We start from the raw sequence: 21,151 nt of genomic DNA, 5'->3' as shown, positions 1-21,151 counted from the left end.
AGGAGCGCTGTAGCCGCGGAGTCAGAGTGCTCTACGTGTCTTGCCAGTGCGAATGGGTAGTGAGCTAGTGCACCCGGGGCTCCTTTATTGTGCTTTAACTCGCAAGTGTAGCCAAGCCCTTAGCCAAAAAAGCCACGCTTATTCCAGAATAAGAGTGTTCATATGGGAGAGTTATACCTGTATAGCAGTTTAACTACTAGTATAACTGGAAAAAGCTTGTGTAGACAAACCCTTAGTTATTCCCGTGCAAACCCTTAAATGGGCATTCTGACAGCCGTTTGCCAGACTTATCTTTTTTAGGCCTGGTCTATGCTTAAAATTTTTGCCAGCGTAGCTAAGACAGTCGGAGCATGATCAACCCCAGTCAACACAACCCTGCTAGAAAAAGCCCTAGCACCCACAAAGTTATATTGGCAAAAAGAGCCCTCCCCGCAACACAGCTCCTTGCATGCCAGGAACTTGCACAGGAGTGAATCTACAGCTCGGGGTGCTGAGAGCCATTGACCCAAACTGTAAACCATGTATATGATGGAAACTACTTCAAGCCAAGGGTTGCGGCAGCATCCCTACTTCCAGCACTTAGGCTATAGCTAAACCACTAAGTAGACCCGGCCTACCGGTTGACTAAGCAGAGAGAAGGATGGGCCACATCCACCAGTGCCTCGGTCCCTGCTCCGCACTCAGGACACCATCCAGTGACGGACTGGCCTCTCCCTCCAGCTGCCACTCATCGCTTCCAGCCGGCGCTACTACGCCCCGTCCTCCCCTTCCCTCCCCTCCCCTTGTGCTCCAGCTCTGCTCGCCTCCCCCCGCCTCGCCAGCCCCTCCCGCCTCTGAGCTCCCTCCCCCTCCTCTCTCTCTCTCACGCGCGCGCGCTCCGCTCCCCCGCCCCTCCCCAGGCCTGGCGGCGCCTGCGCAGTGCGGCGGGGAGGCGGTGGCGCGCGGGGGGCCGCGCGGGCGCAGGAATGTGCGTTACAGTTAAATAGTGGGCGCAGGGGCTGCCGCCGCGGCGCTCGGAGCCGGGCAGCGCAGGGAGCCGCTAGGCTGGGCTGGGCAGGGCAACGGGCGGGCTCCATGGCGCGGCTCCCTAGGCGGTAGCAGCAGCGGTGGCGCCGGCGCCTCGCTCCTGTGAGAGACGCTTCCCCGCCGGGACCGAGCGGAGCTTGGCCGCGGCCGGTGCCGGGCGGAGCGGGGCCGCGTCTGCCGGGCGCGCCGGGGCTTGGGGTGGGCGGCGGCCGGGGCACCTCCGCCTCTATGATGAAGCTGAAGCCGAACCAAACGCGGACCTACGACCGGGAGGGCTTCAAGAAGCGGGCGGCGTGTCTGTGCTTCCGCAGCGAGCGGGAGGACGAGGTGAGCGGCCCGGGGCAGCGGCGGGGCAGGGCCGTGAGCTGGGCACTGGGGTGGGGCGGGGGCCGGTTCCCCGCGCCGGAGCCAGGCTGCGGGGCTCCCATCGCCCGTCCCCGCCGGTCCCTTTGTCCCGCGCGGGGTGTCGGGGGAAGGGGCTGTTCCGTGGGGAGTCCCGCTCTCTTTCCACTTCCCTGGCCCTGGGGCAGGGTAGCGGCAGCCGCATGGTTGGGTGCGAGACGCAGTCCCTCCCAGGCTCCGCGGCGCTTGCCTAAGGCCCGATCGGATCGCTTTGCGGTCTAGGGCGCCGGTCCTAGCGCGGCGCTTCGCCCTGGCGAGCCGGGGCGCTGGGAGGCGGGCGGCCAGCTCCGGGTTTCAGACAGAACATGTCCCGGTGACGCTGTGAAGAAAGGTTGCGGGGGGGGGGGGTCTCAGACCTCTCGGCTGTTGTACGGTGAATGGGGGCTAAAAGCCGTCTGTTCACATCACTGGTTCCGCGCATGTGGCAAAAGCGGCATCATCTCGGCATAACCCGTGCGCATCGCCCTCCCGGGCGTCTCGTTCCACTTGCGCACCCGTCGGGCTCCAGCAGGCGAAGAGATGTTTCTCTTTCAAAGTATAACGTAGCGAAACATCACTTGGATTACTTTCTTTCATGTGTTTCAACTTCATTATTTCGGGGGACAGATATTTGGGACTGTCACCATTTTATAATCAACAAACCCAGCGTGTAAAGCGGAGTGCTGACAGATAGGCGGCACCAGCTCTGCTTTGTGGCCAGAATCGTTATAGTGGGCGAAAACGGTTTCTCTGAATCTATTGTTTTCTTAGTTTGTAGGTTATTTAGAATTATGACTTGACTGTACAGCAGTCTTCGTGCTGACGTTAACCAGAACATGATTAGCTTACAGTAACTTCTTAAATGCTGACTTTCTCTTAATTAAATGTATATTCATTATTTGCACTTTTTTACCAAACATTTGGTAAGGGGATTTGTAATTTAACAGATTGTACTGCATATATTTGAAGATGAGGCATGCTTGCTATGTGACAACATAGTGTTATGATGAATTTGGGATAAACCTGATTGTGCCCTTCTAGTGAATTTGTGTAGTTGTCTTGGATTTTTACTTCTCATTGAGAGAACTTTGAGTCTTTAGCACAGAGTTTTGTGGAGAATGAACACTTTACAGTTCAAAAATATTTCATAGACATTTTCTCCATTGCACTGAATTTTAGAGGAAAGTTGAAATGGTGAATTTAGATGTGAGCAGGGTCTTATGTTGCAGCAAATATAGGCGGCAACAAAGTTCTGTACCCTTAATCAAGGTCAATTGCACAGGCAGTCATTTAAGAACTTTTTTTGATGGTTGCATTGCACAATGTAATTGGACATTATCTGTGACTTGGAAGCATGAACACTAGAAACTTGAGTTAATATTGTTTTTAAATAACTAAAATGGTCATGAAACTATCTACCAGAAATTTAAGACTTGGATGTTCTCTCCCCCCCCTTCATCTGCATATGGGAAGATGTCTTTTCTAAAGATACCATCTTGCAGGTTTCTTATTCCTAGGACATGGCACCTTAGTTTGAGACAGCAGGAGTTCCTTATCAGAGTATTGACCCTTGAGGTCTGCAATAGCTGGGGAGACTATCCTAACTTCTGGACATTCCACTCAATTCCTCCTTTACCAGGGTTTGCAAAGGAGCAACCTACAAGAGACTATGCCCTGGTTCACACTACAAACTTGTCAGTATAACTGTGTTGCTCAAGGGTGTGAAAAATCCACACCCCTGGGGAATGGAGTTATACTAACCAGACTCCCAGTGTAGATAGTGCTCGTGCTTTCTCTGGTCGGGAGCATCTTCACTAAGTGCTACAGCAGCATTGTAGGTGTAGACAAGCTCCATGTCTCCTCAGCTATTGCACCACCTTTTCGTTGGATCCCAGCAGCACTTCAGGTGTTCTGGCACACTTCAGTGCTTCTGCAGTTGTTTTTCTCAAATTTGAGTGCCTAGCTCAGTACTCAGGAACTGCTGGTTTTTGCCTTTCTTGGTGCCCAAACACCTGTTTTGTTCAGCACTGTTACAGCTTTCTTGTCTCACTGAATCAGGTGACATTAGCCAGTTGTAGGTGTTTAATTGCAGTGTAGACAGAACCTGTTTTTTCACACCCCAGAGCAACAAAAGTTTTGCTGACATAAGTGCTGGTGTAGACGTGGCCTTAGTTTAGGTGTTCAGAAATATACTGTTTCTTTACATTCCACATACTCCTTTCCACCCAGACAACTCCATTGAACAGCTAGTCATTTGTTGAATTAACTCTTAAGTCACGTGAACTATATCATGTAACCTCAATAGAAGGTATGAAAAAGCAGTAACTTAAAATTCTTAATTTCATTAGATTCTTTGTGTTCCTCAAACCTCTTGTTAGGCTTCTGGTGTATGTTCATCACTTGTTCATATTACTTAGCCTAGTGCTTTCAGGAACACTTGGGGTGTACTCTCTAGTATAGCCTCCCCAGTTTGCTTTTGAGATGGGGCTTGCCAAGTGCTGCAGTAAATTCCAAACAATTAGCTGCTGTAATTAGAGTTCATCCATATCTGCATTTAGCATGCATTAACCTCTTTTTGGTACTGTCCAGGACACCCTGAGAGTGTACACTTTTTTAAATGTGATGCAGTCAGATTGTAAATTAAATCTTTTATTTACCATATTCAAGGCTGGCAAACTCCCCAAACCAGAAGTGTATGGAAAGATGCACAGGTTATCTATTTTGACTTACGTTGAATGTCAATACATTTCTTAAAAGCAATGTTGTTGCCTATGTAGCATCATATATAAAAGCATTTACTGTATAGCATAATATAAAAGCTCAAAGAAGCAACTAGCATGTACATGTAGTGAATGTTTGCCTCCTTTTGTATTGTAGCTCCTTATTGATCTCTGTATTCTTTTTTGTGGGGAACTTAATAAAATAGAAGGATCTCCTGCCTGATTTCGTCTGAGCTGTTTCGAACAATGTCTCCTTATTAGTAGGATCACTTTTTCTTCTGTACAGGCCTGGATTGAATGAACTTTCCAAATGGTTAGCTTTGATGTAAAAATCTGTCTAGCTTCTGTGCATTTGAAAGACCAGTTCTGTTCATGTTGCATCCCTGCAGACTGCAGTCACTTAGGATATGTCTGCACTAGGAAAAAAGGTGTAGTTTTGAAACTTTATCTGAGCTGTGTTTAAAAACACAGATGTCTTCTGTACACTAATATTTTAATATTTAGCTAATACATGTTAAAAATGCGTTCTTTTGCCTAGAAAACATGGCCACATACCCTGTCTTGATTATGGGAGTGTGTTTTTAAAAATTAGCTAATCTGACATTAAGGTGTCATATGCGCTGTTGCATCCGTGTTGGTCTCAGGATATTAGCGACACAAGGTTCAATAAAAGATATTTCCTTACCCATCTTGTCTCATCAAGATGTCATGTTTAACTTAATTTTAAAAAACAGTGACCTTGTTTTTAAAACCACCATTTCCCCCAGTAAATAAAAGTCCTAATTGAGTGTCTGAAATGTGCTTTAGGCAGTATATAATACCTAAATCTGGGGGCATAGGGCTTTTGACTGGAACATATTCTGCTCCCTTAACTGTCAGAGTAGAATTTGTTCACAGGTATATTGCAAAGTTTTTGTTCAGTGGAGTTTTCTGTTAGTGCTGGCTTGATAGAGGATGGTCTTGGTTTTGTAGTGTTCTATAATGGGCTATTACCAGCAGGAGAGTGAGTTTGTATGTGTGTCTGTGTGTGTGGGGGGGGGGGGGGAAGAGTGAGAAAACCTTGATTTGTGCTGGAAATGGCCTTCCTTGATGATCACTTTAGATAAGCTGTTAGCAGCAGGACAGTGGGGTGGGAGGAAGTTTTGTTTCATGGTCTCTGTGTGTATATAATGTCTTCTGCAGTTTCCACGATATGCTATGCATCCGATGAAGTGAGCCGTAGCTCACGAAAGCTCATGCTCAAATAAACTGGTTAGTCTCTAAGGTGCCACAAGTACTCCTTTTCTTTTTTCTTTTTACGATATTTGACCAGTTTGACCTGTTAAGTTTTTGATTTCGTTGGACCTAAAGAATTTTGGAGCCACTCTCTAAATTTAAATACTAATAAAATCAAATACCTAGAAGCAAAACCTCTCCTCTGCAAAAAATGTAATGTGCTCTTCTAGGTATCTTAATGCCAAGACAGGTCAGTGATATTTAATTGGTCCTCCCTAAAGCAGTGAAATTATTTTACCCACAACTGAATGATTCTCAAAGGTATGGAACTTCTTCCTACTTCTGCAAAGGAAATATTGGCATGCTGATCCATAAACCACACTCTTTCCCCACTAACTACAAGCGGCGGTAAGCACAACACGAAGAGGAAAAATGGCTCTTGCAAAGAGCCCAAAGTGATTATGGTTTTTACTGGTAATTCAGTACCACATTCTGCTGCAATTTGGGCTCATTATTCAAGCTCAAGTGAGATCCTGTTTGGTATGGCTGTGGTGTGCGTTTAAGGTGAGGGAGATGTTTGCATAGTGATCTAAGTCTTTGTCATTTTAATTTTCTCAACCAATTTTCAGTAGAGTATAGATCTGTCTAGCTTAACCATACAAAGACGGTCCTGTTCAAGCTCTTGGGTATTAACATATGTAAAGGAACTTGAGTTCATGTCACCTGTAAGTAATGTTGGCCACACCACCCTGTTATGGTGTGGGGCCTTTCAGCACTACAATTAAAAAAAATAAATAAATAATCGGGGAACCTGGTTACAACAGTTTGTACTCAGGATGGATTTAAGATTGTAACAAAATTGGGCAAGTAGAGTACAGCTTGGGGTACAACTGTAGGACTAGTAGGATCATGTGATCACAGGTACAAAGATAGTGAAAGTGATTAAATGGAAGGATATTTTTATTTATTGAACACTAATTTAACTTAAATGCTTTACAAATAATTGGGAATGTCTGTCAACATTCCTGAATCATCAGTTAAGGAGAGCACAACTTCCCAATTTGGGACCTCCAAAGTTAGGCTAAACTTCCACGTTTTGTTTCCAAGGGTGGATGGGTGTGGGGTGTGTATGAAGGGGGAAGGCGGCGCAACCGGAAGAGTTTGAGACCTTTCTGGCCTTCATACAACATAAGGGCAAACTCTTTCTTTTTTTCCTTTGGAGGTCACCTTTCAATGCAGCAGCTGCATGCTGATTACTCCACATTGTTTAATCTAACTTTAATACGGTCTAAAATGCAGGTAAACTTTCAATTTAAAGTTTTGATAACTATAACAGTGTAAATGTAGCTAATGAAGTTACAAACAATGAAATATTTGTAAAAAGTGACTTTTTAGCCCATTCACAAATACAGCTACTTAGTGTTGTGTGAGTTAAGAGCGGCACCTTTTAGCATTTCATGTTAAATCACATCAGCCAAAAAGACTGCTTTGCTGTTCTGTCATAGTAACATGATCATGAATTTAGCATGGCAACCACTCTGTGGCACTTTACATGGAACTGAAGAAAACAATGCCCCCAAACTTTAGGTAAAACTTAAATATCTTACCTTCTTTGCCACTAGCAAACAGGAAGCTTTCCCTGAAAAATGGGGTGGACCAATGCTATCAGGTTGTGCATCTAAGGTTTTATTAAGTAGCATTTCACATATATTGATGTCTTAGGGCAGTGGTTCTCAACCTTTCCAGACTACAGTACTCCTTTCAGGAGTCTGATTTGTTTTGTGTACCCCCAAGTTTCATCTCACTTAAACTACTTGCTTGCAAAATCAGACATAAAAATACAAAAGCATCACAGCACACTTACTGAAAAATTGCTTACTTTCTCATTTTCTGTGTATGAAATTTTAGCTTGTACTGACTTTTATGTAGCCTGTTGTAAAACGAGGCAAATATCTAGATGAATTGATATACCCCGTGGAAGACTGCTGCATGCCTCAGAAGTATGTGTACCCCTGGCTGAGAACCACGGTCTTAGGGCTTGCCTATGTGGGAACATTTACTGGCATAACTATACTGTTGTAATTATCAGTATAACTTCCCATATGGACAGTTACTGCAGAATAAGAGTGCTTTTTTCCAATTTAGTTTGTTGCGAAGTAGAAAAAGGCTCTCTGGAGCAAGTGTGGTGACCAGAGTTACACTGATAACTAAGTTATGCCAATAAATTCCCCATATAGACAATTCCTGAGGCATCAACCACATGTAAAATGCTACTTAAAGCTGCACAGCCTGATAGCATTGGTCCTCACCAGTCTTCAGGGAAAGATTCAGTTTTAAAGTTTCATTGCAGTCTTCTGCAGACTTCAATTTTCTGGAGTCCAAGCTGAAATGGTAATATTATGGACCCATGGTAAGCTCAGTTACAGAAGAGAAACTGAGAAACTATTTTAGAATTACAGGAACTAGGCAGTGATGCTTAAAGACAGAGCAAGGAAATATCTAATAGTATTTTAACTAACTAAAGCAGGCTTAACAGAATTCTTTAGTCCAAAACCCCATATACATCACTTCTTGAAAATGTGATAAACCCTTTGAACAAAATACCACCAGAAGCTGTAAAAGCATCTACTGTGACATGTAGTCAAGAACACAAGCTTTTCTATGCTCTGTGATATGGGGCGTATGTGTATTACAGGTGTATTATAAGTTACTATTATAGTTAAGGCTTCACTATACTTCTCATTATAAACTTTAACCACACAAGCTGAAATTTTCCATGATGAAAAGGAGTACTTGTGGCACCTTAGAGACTAACAAATTTATTTGAGCGTAAGCTTTCGTGAGCTACAGCTCACTTCATAAGCTTATGCTCAAATAAATTTGTTAGTCTCTAAGGTGCCACAAGTGCTCCTTTTCTTTTTGCGCATACAGACTAACATGGCTGCTACTCTGAAACCTGTCATTTCTATGATGGTTATCCATCTTGGATTTATTTAAAAAAAAAATCATCTGAAGTGGCTTCTTGGTTTTTGAGATTAGGGGAAAAATGTTTGGCCCATATTAAACAACATTTACAACCATTTTGTTGAGGAGCTCTAGCTTTGGAGCAGAAACTTGAAATTTGGCATAGGAGTTGCCCTGTGCAAATTTGACCAAGTTTGGTCAAGTTACAAGATTGTGCACACTTAGATTTTTCAGATACTCAGAATAGCTAGTTTAGTAGTAACAATTCTCCAAATATTCTGTCTGCACTGAGTAGGGTTAGGCATTTGACAAGTCAGATACTGTCAAATGTCAAAAATGGTGTAGTAATTTAAAGCACTAATTTATTAAAATAGTAATAAAAGAGTAAGAGTTATGGTTTCCAGTAAGCTTAGCCTTAGATACTTAGGCCTAATTCCAAAAAACAAGTTAACAGTTATTTTAACTCAGAAAAATGGGACAGGGAAATGAAGTTCTAAAAAAAACCTACCTTTTAGCAATGTTAGGTTAGCACTTAAATGCTAAAGTTTTTCAAACTAAACAGTTACAAAAGATGTATGAAATTAAACAAATGCATATCAACTGAGACATTTTTAAATGCAGTTATGATAGGTAGGTAGCCTACCAAATTTTCAAGGAGCTTAATGGCTATGCATCTATTCTTTTTGTTGAGGGAGGAAGTTTAATGACTGTGAACTCTCTTCTCCCTCCCCCCCACTCTGAGTTAATTTCTCTGTTTGTCGAGTCAGTTTAGATTGTAAGCTCTTTGGGGCAGGGACCATGTCTGTTTAATGGGCTTTGTAAACTGCCATGTACAGTAGAACCTCAGAGTTACAAACACCTTGGGAATGGAGGTTCGTAACTCTGAACAAACCATTATGGTGGTTCTTTTAAAAGTTTACAACTGAACATTGACTTAATACAGCTTTGTAATTTTACTATGAAGAAAAGTGTCTTTCCCTTTATTTTTTAGTAGTTTACGTTTAACACCATACTGAACCGTATTTGCTTTTTTTGTCTCTGCTGCTGCTTGATTGTGTACTTCTGGTTCCAAATGCAGCATGTGGTTGACTGGTCAGTTTGTAACTCTTGTGTTCCTAACTGAGGTTCTACTGTACATTGATGGCCTAGTATACAAATAAGGATAGTATTTGTTGTAGAAGATTCTAGCCAACTAAGATGCTCAACTTTCAGTTAATTCATCTTGCTAGCAGGTGGCAACCAAAAAGGCAGGCTGCTGCCTACATTAGGACTTTCTTGCAGGAGTATTTACTGATATCTGATTATGGTCAAATTGACCAGCTTGCCAGGCCTAGCACTGAGCATGAGTTATCCCCTCTCAACACCTGTGTGCTGTCCAAACTGCACGTGCCATCCCCATAGAGTGACTGAGCATTCCTAGGGCTGCAAAGGCTGAGCAGGACTTACCCTGCAATTGCTCTTTCTAGCTGTTGTGGGTCACTATGGCAATAAACACTGGAACTGAGAGAAGGGAAACGCTCCTGTCTTTCAACAATCCTCCTGACATGCAGTCAGAGAGGAGGAGGTGGCAGTGGCAGCAGGTTGAGGAACAGGGTGGATAGAAGAAATGTGTGGGGGAGAAATTGTGGGGCAAGAGCTGCCCAGGAGGAGACGTGTGAGGGAGAGGATACAGATGAGTCTCTAACCACTAGGACATTCCCCCTACAGAACCTGATGAAACTGAACAAATTATTCTTGAGTATAAACACTCCTTTGCTGGACAGCAAATAGCAGTGAAACCCACTTGTGAAGTGTCTCCATCCCCCTCTAGTGGCTAGACCACATAGAAAATAGCAGTCTACTGCCAGTTATTCCATTAGCTAAAGTGGTAGAGGACTGTGCTCTGGATCTAAAGATCCCAACCCTGCTGATTCCACCTTTTGGGGATGGGTAATATGGTTCTACAAGACTGGATTTTTTTGTTAACCTTTTAAAAACTGTATCCAAGGAACTTGAGTGGTAAGGTTCCAAAGACAAGCACTCAAAAATTAGGATATGACAGTATTCAGGTACAAGAGTATGCGCAAGGCAGCTTTGATTTTGGCATTTTCTAACTTGGAGTGGATGACTTTGCAACCTTACAATTTTTAAAGTAGATTTTGAATGTTATATAGCTTTATTACATAACATGTTATTCCAGAACATGAGGTTATATCTTAAGCATTTTATTACAAGCCAAGAGATCAAAAGAGCCCAAAAGAAACATGCAGTAATGTTTCCTTCAGTTACTAAAGACTAGTCCAGAACTTTTACAGCTGCGTCTTGAGTTTCTTCCCAGAGTTCTTTAAATCCTCCTGTTTTTTCTAATAGAGCTTTCTGTATAATGAAAGCCCCATGATGCTACATGTTCTGTCAATTGGTATATACCTGTGACTTTCGGTTAACCACAGCTGGACTAGGCAGCTTCAATTGCTTCTTATAACCAGGAGATTGCTAGCAGCTTCTCTTCCTCCTTGAATGCAGGGTACGACTATTTCTGTACTTCAGATATGGGGTAAAAACTTGCTCAGTAAGACCTACTGGGAGACCAGCTTTTGCCTCCCTGCTGCCACACTGGCTAACTTATCTTCTGTGGCAGGTGGAAGAGATTAACTTTCTCTCAGCTTCTGGGAGAAGTTAAATTTAGAGGTGGGTGTAGCTAGCTAACCTATCCGAATCATCTTCTTTTCACATAAGAGAGAATCTCAGAGGGAACTGATCATCAAAGGCAAAACCTCCCCAGGCTTTTGGGAAAGGGGACAAAATTTGGGTCAGGGATCCCAAGTAAGTAATAGTATGGCAAGAAATCGAATTCCTTGCTATACAATTTGAGAGCCTTCCTTCATGGACAAGAAGAAAAATTCCTCAAGCTGTGACCATGTCAAATAAGTGTTGCATTGTGTTCTGAACCTAGTGAGATTTTGATGTAGAACTCCAGGAACTGTCAAAAGCCATGTGTTAAAGTTTGCTTTCTTGCTTGCATTCATCTCATCATTTGTAGTTGACAGCTCCATTGTTTCACTAAAACAGAATTGGTAACGATTGTGTAGAGAAAAGCCTTCGGCTAGCATTTCACAGGTTGCCCCAGGTTATCAGAACCTGGAATATGATTCTCTAAAGAGCAGAGCAGTGGGGGAATGGGTTCTTGGCAACTTGTGCTGCTGGGTTGGTGAGCTGCTGTACTCTGAACAGTTGGAGCTTTTCAGTGCTTTCATTCTTAAGTCACAAATGCGTGGATCACTGTGGTCAAATCAGTCTGATGGGGTGGGATGCATCTTCTAGCCAGCTATAGGTGGCCGGTGGTGTTAGTAGCTGTAGTTAGTCTGGTATCGAGAGCTAGTGAGGAGTTGAGTCCAAAATTGCATGTTGCCTTCATTGGAGGAAGCGAGCTCTCTATGGAGATTGTATATGTGATGAGTTCTCCAAAGCACTTCCTTCTCCCCATCAGCATAACCTATTATCTCCCTCTTCGTTTTCAGCCAGTTATTTATTCTGGGGCAGATAATACTCTGCTGGGAGATGGTGCTGGTTTTTATATTGGTAAGAACTGGGTGCCAGTGAATTGGTGACACCTCCCATAGGGTCTCATGAATGTCCCAGTAGCTTCATGTTTAATAGGATAAGGGGGAGTATTTTGCATTGTGGAACTTCACACGTGAGGTTCCTAGGTGTGGTGTAGTCATTTCTTCATGCTCTGAACCCAGAGGATCATGAAGAGTTGCAGATTTTTGTGCTCATTCATTCAATACTGGTACATCTCTTGAGGCAGGACAGATATATTTGGTGAATGACTGTATCAAATGAGAAATCCAGCAGTATGTCTGCCCATTGAAAGATGAAGTCATTCATTGGCACAATAAATACTGTTTGTCCTGTGTCCTGGCTGAAACTTACTTGTCAATATTCTGGGTCCTTTTTAGTTAACAAATTAGAAGTGACTTTGTTAGCACCTCTGTTGGCTTGCTCACAAATGTGGTCACTGAGTAGCATGTGATAATTTCTTAAGCGTTGGCCATGTCTTTGCCTGGTTCAGTTACACTTCCTCCTTCAAAGAAGGTGCTAATTACTTATGGTAGGGGTCCCAGATTTTACTGACTGTTCCACTAGCCATGAAGAGTATTGAACTTGCAGGATTTTCTCATCCATGAATGGACCAAATTTGTGGATGGAGATACTCTTATGGTCTTATGTTGCAAAATTAGAATGAACTGAATGAGATCTGTGCCTTAAGATTTTTCTCTTGGGGGCGTGTGTTAATATTTTTGGATATTTAATCTAGTTAATATTGCCTCACATTACACACTTTACAAAACTTTCCAGGACAAATGGGAGTGGGAGGAGGGGTGTGAGCCAGACAAAAGCTTCAAAGTGAGTACTGCTGACTTGTAACCTTCACACTTGTGGGTTTCCTTACTGTACCTATAATTGTGAAGTCTATTTGGTCATCTTAACATGCATTTGTGTCCATTTCTCAAAGGGTATGTTCACTCTATAAACAATCCATCATACAAACACAATTTAGTGCTAACTGTTGTTCAGGTCAATGGTAAAATCAAACATTTTATAGAGTAGTGTAAAAATGCATGGCTTTATGCTAAGCTTCCAGTCAGGGCAAGCAGCCTGATTTATCCCCTACTAGTAAACTGGAATTTGTTTTCAGTCCTTAACTAAACAATAAATGCTGATTAAAACCATTCCACTAAGCTCTGAATGATTTAATGTAATAGTCATCACTATTACTAGTTGCTTTCACATAAGAGCTTTAAACTAGGAATTTGGGGGAGATGGTTGGGAGATGTCCAGGTAATCTCCATGCTGGATTTTAACATTGAGAGGGAAGAAAACAAAGTAAGAAAGGATACAGCCATGGGTAGGAGAATGGACATAAGGACAAAGGGCAGTGTGGATACCAGTCTAATAGGTCATACTGGCTGTAGAATGTCTGTGCCTAATCAGGTAAAGAATGTGAGCGAGGCCAAACAGCAAAAATTAAGATGTTTGTACACCAATGCAAGGAGCCTAGGTAACAAAATGGAGGAACTAGAGCTACTGGTGCAGGAAGTGAAAACTGATATTATAGGGATAACAGAAACCTGGTGAAATAGTAGTCATGACTGGACTACAGGTATTGAAGGGTATGTGCTGTTTAGGAAAGACAGAAATAAAGATAAAGGTGGTGGAGTAGCATTGTATATCAATGATGAGGTAGAATGTAAAGAAATAAGAAGCGATGGAATGGATAAGACAGTCAGTCTGTCTGGGCAAAAATCACTTTGGGGAAGAAAACTACTAGAGCCTCCCCTGGGATAGTGCTTGGGGTGTGCTATCGACCGCTGAGATCTAATTTGGATATGGATAGAGCCCTCTTCAGTGTTTTTAATGAAGTAAATACTAATGGAAACTGCATGATGATGGGAGACTTTAACTTCCCAGATATAGACTGGAGGACAAGTGCTAGTAATAGGGCTCAGATTTTCCTAGATGCAATAGCTGAAGGTGGGTGGATGGATTCCTTCATCAAGTAGTTGCTGAACCGACTAGAGGGGATGCCATTTTAGATTTGGTTTTGGTGAGTAGTGAGGACCTCATAGAAGAAATGGTTCTAGGGGACAACCTTGGTTCAAGTGATCATGAGCTAATTCAGTTCAAACTAAATGGAAGGATAAACAAAAATAAACCTGTGACTAGGGTTTTTGATTTCAAAAATTGAGGAAATTAGTTAGGGAAGTGGATCGGACTGAAGAATTTATGGATCTAAAGGCAGAGGAGGCCTGGAATTCAAGTCAAAGTTGCAGAAGCTATCGGAAGTCTGCATCCCAAGAAAGGGGAAAAAATTCATAGGCAGGAGTTGTAGACCAAGCTGGATGAGCAAGCATCTCCGAGAGATGATTAAGAAAAAGCAGAAAGCATACAGGGAGTGGAAGATGGAAGGGATCAGCAAGGAAAGCTACCTTATTGAGGTCAGAACATGTAGGGATAAAGTGAGACAGGCTAAAAGTCAAGTAGAGTTGGACCTTGCAAAGGGAATTAAAATCAATAGTAAAAGGTTCCATAGCCATATAAATAAGAAGAAAACCGAGAAAGAAGAAGTGGGACCGCTAAACACTGAGGATGGAGTGGAGGTCAAGGATAATCTAGGCATGGCCCAATATCTAAACAGATACTTTGCCTCAGTCTTTAATAAGGCTAATGAGGATCTTAGGGATAATGGTAGCATGACAAATGGGAATGAGGATATGGAGGCAGATATTACCATATCTGAGGTAGAAGTGAAACTGGAACAGCTTAATGGGACTAAATCGGGGGGCCCAGATAATCTTCTTCCAAGAATATTAAAGGAATTGGCACATGAAATTGCAAGCCCATTAGCAAGAACTTTTAATGAATCTGTAAACTTAGGGGTTGTACCGTATGACTGGAGAATTGCTTTCATAGTTCCTATTTTTAAGAAAGGGAAAAAACGTGATCCGGGTAACTACAGGCCTGTTGGACACCTATAGTATGAAAGGTCTTGGAAAAAATTTTGAAGGAGAAAGTAGTTAAGGACATTGAGGTCAATGGTAAATGGGACAAAATACAACATGGTTTTACAAAAGTAGATCGTGCCAAACCAACCTGATCTCCTTCTTTGAGAAAGTAACTGATTTTTTTTTAGATAAAGGAAACGCAGTGGATCTAATTTACCTAGATTTCAGTAAGGCGTTTGATACAGTGCTACGTGGGGAATTATTCGTTAAATTGAAAAAGATGGGAATCAATATGAAAATTGAAAGGTGGATAAGGAATTGGTTAAAAGGGAGACTACAGCGGGTCATACTGAAAGGTGAACTGTCAGGCTGGAGGGAGGTTACCGGTGGAGTCCCTCAGGGATCGGTTTTGGGACCAATCTTATTTAATCTTTTTATTACTGACCTCGGCACAAAAAGTGGGAGTGTGCTAATAAAGTTTGCGGATGATACAAAGCTGGGAGGTATTGCCAATTTAGAGAAGGACCGGGATATCATACAGGAGGATCTGGATGACCTTGTAAACTGGAGTAATAGTAATAGGATGAAATTTAAAAGTGAAAAGTGTAAGGTCATGCATTTAGGGATTAAGAACAAGCATTTTAGGTATAAGCTGGGGACGCATCAATTAGAAGTAACAGAGGAGGAGAAGGACCTTGGAGTATTGGTTGACCACAGAATGACTATGAGCCGCCAATGTGATATGGCTGTGAAAAAAGCTAACGTGGTCTTGGGATGCATCAAGCGAGGTATTTCCAGTAGAGATAAGGAGGTGTTAGTACCATTATACAAGGCACCGGTGAAACCTCACCTGGAATACTGTGTGCAGTTCTAGTCTCCCATGTTTAAGATGAATTCAGACTGGAACAGGTACAAAGAATGGCTACTAGGGTGATCCGAGGAATGGAAAACTTGTCTTATGAGAGGAGACTCAAGGAGCTTGGCTTGTTTAGCCTAACTAAAAGGTTGAGGGGAGATATGATTGCTCTCTAACTATATCAGAGGGATAAATACCGGAGAGGGAGAGGAATTATTTAAGCTCAGTACCAATGTGGACACAAGAACAAATGGATATAAACTGGCCATCAGGAAGTTTAGACTTGAAATTAGATGAAGGTTTCTAACCATTAGAGGAGTGAAGTTCTGGAACAGCCTTCCAAGGGAAGCAGTGGGGGCAAAAGACATATCTGGCTTCAAGAGTAAACTCAATAAATTTTATGGAGGAGATGGTATGATGGGATAATAGGATTTTGGCAATTTGATCTTTAACTACTCATGGTAAATAGGCCCGATGGGATGTTAGATGGGATGGGATCTGAGTTACCCAGAAAAGAATTTTCTGTAGTATCTGGCTGGTGAATCTTGCCCACATGCTCAGGGTTCAGCTGATTGCCATATTTGGGGTCGGGAAGGAATTTTCCTCCAGGGCAGATTGGCAGAGGCCCTGGGGGTTTTTCACCTTTCTCTGCAACGTGGGTCACTTGCTGGAGGATTCTCTGCACCTCAAAGTCGTTAAACCATGATTTGAGGACTTCAATAGCTCAGACATAGGTGAGAGGTTTATTGCAGGAGGGTGTGGGTGAGATTCCATGGCCTGCATTGTGCAGGAGGTCAGACTAGATCATAATGGTCCCTTCTGACCTTAATATGAGTCTGAGACTCCAATGAACGCTAGTTTGATCAGCATGAAGTTGTGTGTAATGTTCATGTTATGTGGAATATCAGCTGTGCTTAGCATTTAATCCTCTTGTAAGGTTTTAACGTTGCTCTTTGAGCATTGTTTAAGTGGATCCTACTCAAGAAAATACACATGCCCTCAGGTTACAAGCGCTAAACTTTCTGAATAGCGCCATGTATGTATGCACCCTGCCTATGGACCCATACCAAAGGATATGAGGGGAATCAGCCTTAATACATAAGCATTGAGCAGAATCTTGGTGATCATTGCTTAACTCTGTTTTTGTCTGCTAGGAAACTACTCTGGGCTTTCAGTTAAGTAAATAAGGTCTTCTGCTTTGGGGGCCTTGTTTGGCTGTTTTCTTTAGTCTTTATGGTTGCCCACTTGTTGTGGGTCTGCTTCCTTGTTTGGGGGACAGTGGAGACAGTCTTCAAGCTATGTCCCCCTGCATTAGCACATGCTGATGACATGAATACTCCTGGTGTTTGCTCTGCCTTGGAAAAATAAAATTCCAAATTCTACTCATGTGCCTGAGCTTCTCCAAATTCATATGTGGAGCATGAGCATAGCTCTCAAGAACAATTTGTGGGAGGTGGCAATGCAGGTCTTATTGCCTTCATGGAAGGCACTGATCTGGAACAGACCTTGATGTTGAGTCCAGCATCAGCAGTCAAACACTCTACAGCCAGAGAAGTCTTGATGTCGGGGGTCTCAAGGTCCTGTAAAGCAAGTTCCAGTACATAAGAATATTCTAGAGAATTCTCAGATACAACTTTCCCATTCCCCAAATCTTCTGTTAATGGTTTTAGAAGAGGTAAATGCTGCCATTGAGCACTATGTCAGCATTGATGTAAAGTCTTCACAGCAACTTTGAGGTTCCTTCAGGTGATGCTGTTCTCTGACACCATTATTCTTTGGAACCAAGGGAGAAGGGGTAAAAAGTCATGAGTCTTGTGATTCTTTCCAACATAGTAACTGCTTTCACACCGAAAGCTTGGTGTTGGGGAAGAGGCAGGGTTGAGGGACTCATTTAGTGACAGGAATCTGATGCCTTGCTTTTGGATATAATCTTGATAGGCAGTTTTCACTGCTGGATGCTTCTACACCATCAGATTTGGTGATTCAAAATGTCTCTGGCATCTGTGGTGACGACCTTTTTATTGCCTTTCCATATGGCAATTTCTTCCTCTGCTGTCCTCAGGAGAGGGCACTCTTATTTGCCCTTTACATACATCTTGTATTTAGTTCACAAAGATCAGATTGAAAGACCCAGAGGATTAGTCAACCTCACCCTTAATCATGATGGGGGTCTGATGTTGAGAGAGATCCTAGAAAAAACAGTATGCACCTGTATTTGGGTAAAGAGATGTGCCACTTACAGGATTTGTTAGCCCTTGGATTTCAGAATTGAGATACCGTGAGCTCCTTGACCTGATTGGCAATATAGGCTAAGCAGTTTGAGGTCCAGAAAAGCAAAAGATTCCCCAGTGCCCCAAAAGGATTGCTTTCAGTTAGATCTTCATTGGAGCTTCTGTAAGGACTCATGCATCTCAGGTGTCCTTATAAAGGTTGTCCATTCTCTGAACAACTAGTAGTTGCATTTAGAAGGGCTGTTGCCATCTTCAGTTTCTGGAGGGTTGTCCCCAAACTTAGTCTTTCCATCTGATTTCAAGTTTCTATGAACTCTTAAAGGTGACTTGCTGAACTTTTGGAATTATCTGTATAATGAATGACAAAGATCTGACTTTTCATCATTCTTCAATTCAAGCAGTCTTTGAGAGACTTTCTTCAGCTAGATCCTGCATCCCAACTAGAGGTACCAGAGTACAACAGTCTGGTTGCTGACTAGTTCAGCAACTTGGACAGATTCTTCTATAGAAGTCCAGAAAATGGTGTTAGAAAGCAGAAAACCTTCTATTAAATTTCCTTTCATCTGGACAAGATAAAGGATATGATTCGCTCCAGTTTTCCATTCATTCCCTTTATTCTGGACTGCCTGCTTTGCTGCAGTCTGTTCTCTTCCTGGGCTTGAGTGCACACCTGGCTTCAAATTTCTGTCTTCAGTCTCACTAGTATAGGAATCTTTGATCTCTCCTTGTTAGTGTTGAGACTTTCAAAGGGCATATGTCTGTCATTTTCAGGAGTTGTCCCTGTCCTGGAACTTGCATGTAGTGCAAACCAAATCAGTGGCACCACTTATCTGCTAAGATGTTTTTTACATCAATTTTATTTTCAGTCTTCATTCTTATTAGACTGTCCAAGCTGATGCATACTCCTTTTCCATTCTCCATGCTGATGCATCAGTGTGTTCTATAAAGATAAGATGCTGCTCTGACCTCTCAAAGCTCTTAGCAAAGCCTCTTTATATTAATCTAACCATACTGTCTTTCTCCCACACACCACTTGAGACCAGGGGAGGAGACTAGGCTGCAATATTAAAGTATAGAGGACATTTTGTAATGCATGAAATTTCCAAAGTCTTAGATTTGTGGCACTTGATGTGAGTTGGCTTTCTCCCAGACACTAAGTGGTGAAGACTGACTTCTTGCTTGAGACCAAGGGTATCACTAGGTTGCTTGAGCACACTGACAAGCCCAGGAGGTAAAACTGTCTAGTGTGGGCTGGTACTCTTTCTGGAAGATTCTATCTTGTGCTTAAAGAAAAAGAAAACTTATGTGACTATGGCTCTTGTGGTTGCAAAATCTTAAATGCAAATAAAGGCATTCCTGATAGAATAATGGTAAACTAACACACTGATGTCTGCATGAATCTACAGCCTTAAGACAAATATTGTGAATGACTCCATCTCAGTGTTAACTTTAGCATTAACTAATGAAAGCACAGAGGTACCCCGCTGTGGGAGCAGCTTGTAATCTGCCACTGTTCCTTTCCAGCTCCTACCCCATCTGTTCTAAGGTAGCTTCAACAGTTTCAGTAAGACTTATTCCTGGGGGAATTATGTGCCACTGTGCAATGAATTTTCACAGAATTAAAGTTCTGTGCAGAATTTAATCTTTCCCTGCAGAATTGGTGCCACAGAGCTGCTGGCCACCAGTAGGAGCCGCTGGACCCAGCAGAGCCTGGCTCTCTGGCTTGCAAATACAGGACTCTGTCAGGGAGAGGGAGCTGGAGGGTTTCGGGCAGCTGTGGTTTCCAGCATGTCCTGAAGGAAGGAGGTGGCTTTGTACAAGCTCAGGACCCAGCATCAGGCCGTTTCCCTCTTGCATGCTCTCGAGATCCCTGGGCTGTGGGGAGGAGGGAGTGTGGATGTCTGGGCCAGGGGATGCCTCAAAGGCTCTGGGGGTGGAGGGGCGTGTCTGAGACCACAGGGGAATAGTTCACACACGCATGCACACGTGCCCAGGTGGCATTTGTGACACACCCAGACTGAGGCACCCAACAAAAAGCAGAAGAGGAACTGGAACTGGGTTGTTGTAGGGGGTTTCTTTAATTCTTTACTCCTGGGGGGAATCTTTTTTCTTTGTTTGAACTGGTACAGACATACTTGCTGACGTTTGTTTTGGAATAAATTACCAAAATAATTGAAACTGGTATGATTATATTGTAGTATTCTGACAAATAAAATATGCAGAATTTTAAAATAGTGTGCAGAATTCCTCCAGGAGTAAATACGGACCTTGCTAGGACAGCATTTTAGCCATCTTTTTAAAACACATCTTTTCCCCAGAGAGGCAAATAGGCTACCTGGATTTATATTAATACATTTACACAGCATTACCCCTTGTAATTAGCTTGTAGAGCAGATACTTGAGTAGAGAGCAGTTCCACAATCATTGTTCAGTGGGTCTTCTCACACTCTCCTCCCTGGGTTAAAGACTACTTTGTAATCATCTTGTCTGGGAACCTCGCAGGTAATGCTCTTACATTTAATTAACATAACTGATTTTTGAAGACTCCCTATGTTTGTTCTGTATCTCCTTCCCCATAGTCTCTTATAATAGATTAACTGATTTAGTAGGAAGAAATTAGGGGTATTGAGTATGGATCCATATAGGCAACTTCATGAGCCATAGTAATCTCTATTACTAGTAGTTTTAGGTTTTAAACAGCTATGCTAACAAAAGTAGGTTGTAAAATATGTGGGGTGATCCTGTGGTCAGTGTTTGGCCTTCTATACAAGAGACTGAGTTCACTTCAGAGGCCCAGTAAGTAGTGGGTTCCCTTCCCTGCTGTGAGAAAGAGTCCAACTTAGTTCTTCTATACCACCAATAACTGGACCATAGGAGTTACTGCAGAGCATTATAGTGCTGTGACAACTGTCTCCACAAATTAGGACTTTTGTCTTTGACAAAGTATTAAAATAGAAGCCAGTTCTGTCTAAAAATCACTTGAGTGATAGTGGGGAAAATGTCATCCATTGGTGGTAACACTGGTATGTATGTGAAATTAAAACAAGCTCTCCCCCAGCTGCCGTGCGCCCCCCCGACCGTACAAAACACCCCATATCCCAGCCTTAGGTTGTTACATTGTTCTGTTTAACTTTATTGCAATCGGATAGTAATCTGCATATTTTCTAGAATAATATATAATTAAGAACTCCTTACTCTGATTTGTTTTTGTTCTGCAAAAAGTCTCTGTGCCCCTTCTCTCCCTGGGCCAATCTCGCAGTAAGGCCAAATGTG

General features: G+C 42.6%; 1 protein-coding gene and 1 long non-coding RNA gene across 4 annotated transcripts in view; one reads left to right on the top strand and one right to left on the bottom strand.

Moving 5' to 3' along the window:
* Positions 1–746, bottom strand: part of LOC141980573 (uncharacterized) — a 75,510-nt gene extending 74,764 nt beyond the window's left edge. For both annotated transcript variants that reach the window (XR_012637580.1, XR_012637579.1), the window contains exon 1: positions 618–746. This is a non-coding gene — a long non-coding RNA (uncharacterized LOC141980573). The remainder of the gene's footprint in view (positions 1–617) is intronic.
* Positions 747–1,195: 449 nt separating this feature from the next.
* The window catches only part of NUDT4 (nudix hydrolase 4), a 53,469-nt gene continuing 33,513 nt past the window's right edge, over positions 1,196–21,151 (top strand). For both annotated transcript variants that reach the window (XM_074941911.1, XM_074941910.1), the window contains exon 1: positions 1,196–1,353. In XM_074941911.1, the coding sequence (XP_074798012.1) occupies positions 1,255–1,353 (99 nt within the window). In that variant the 5' untranslated portion in view covers positions 1,196–1,254. The remainder of the gene's footprint in view (positions 1,354–21,151) is intronic.

This window comes from Natator depressus, chromosome 1, assembly GCF_965152275.1.
Source record: "Natator depressus isolate rNatDep1 chromosome 1, rNatDep2.hap1, whole genome shotgun sequence".
Lineage (NCBI taxonomy): Eukaryota > Metazoa > Chordata > Testudines > Cheloniidae > Natator > Natator depressus.
Note: the sequence above shows the minus strand (reverse complement) of the source record. Positions and strands in the feature narration are given on the sequence as shown.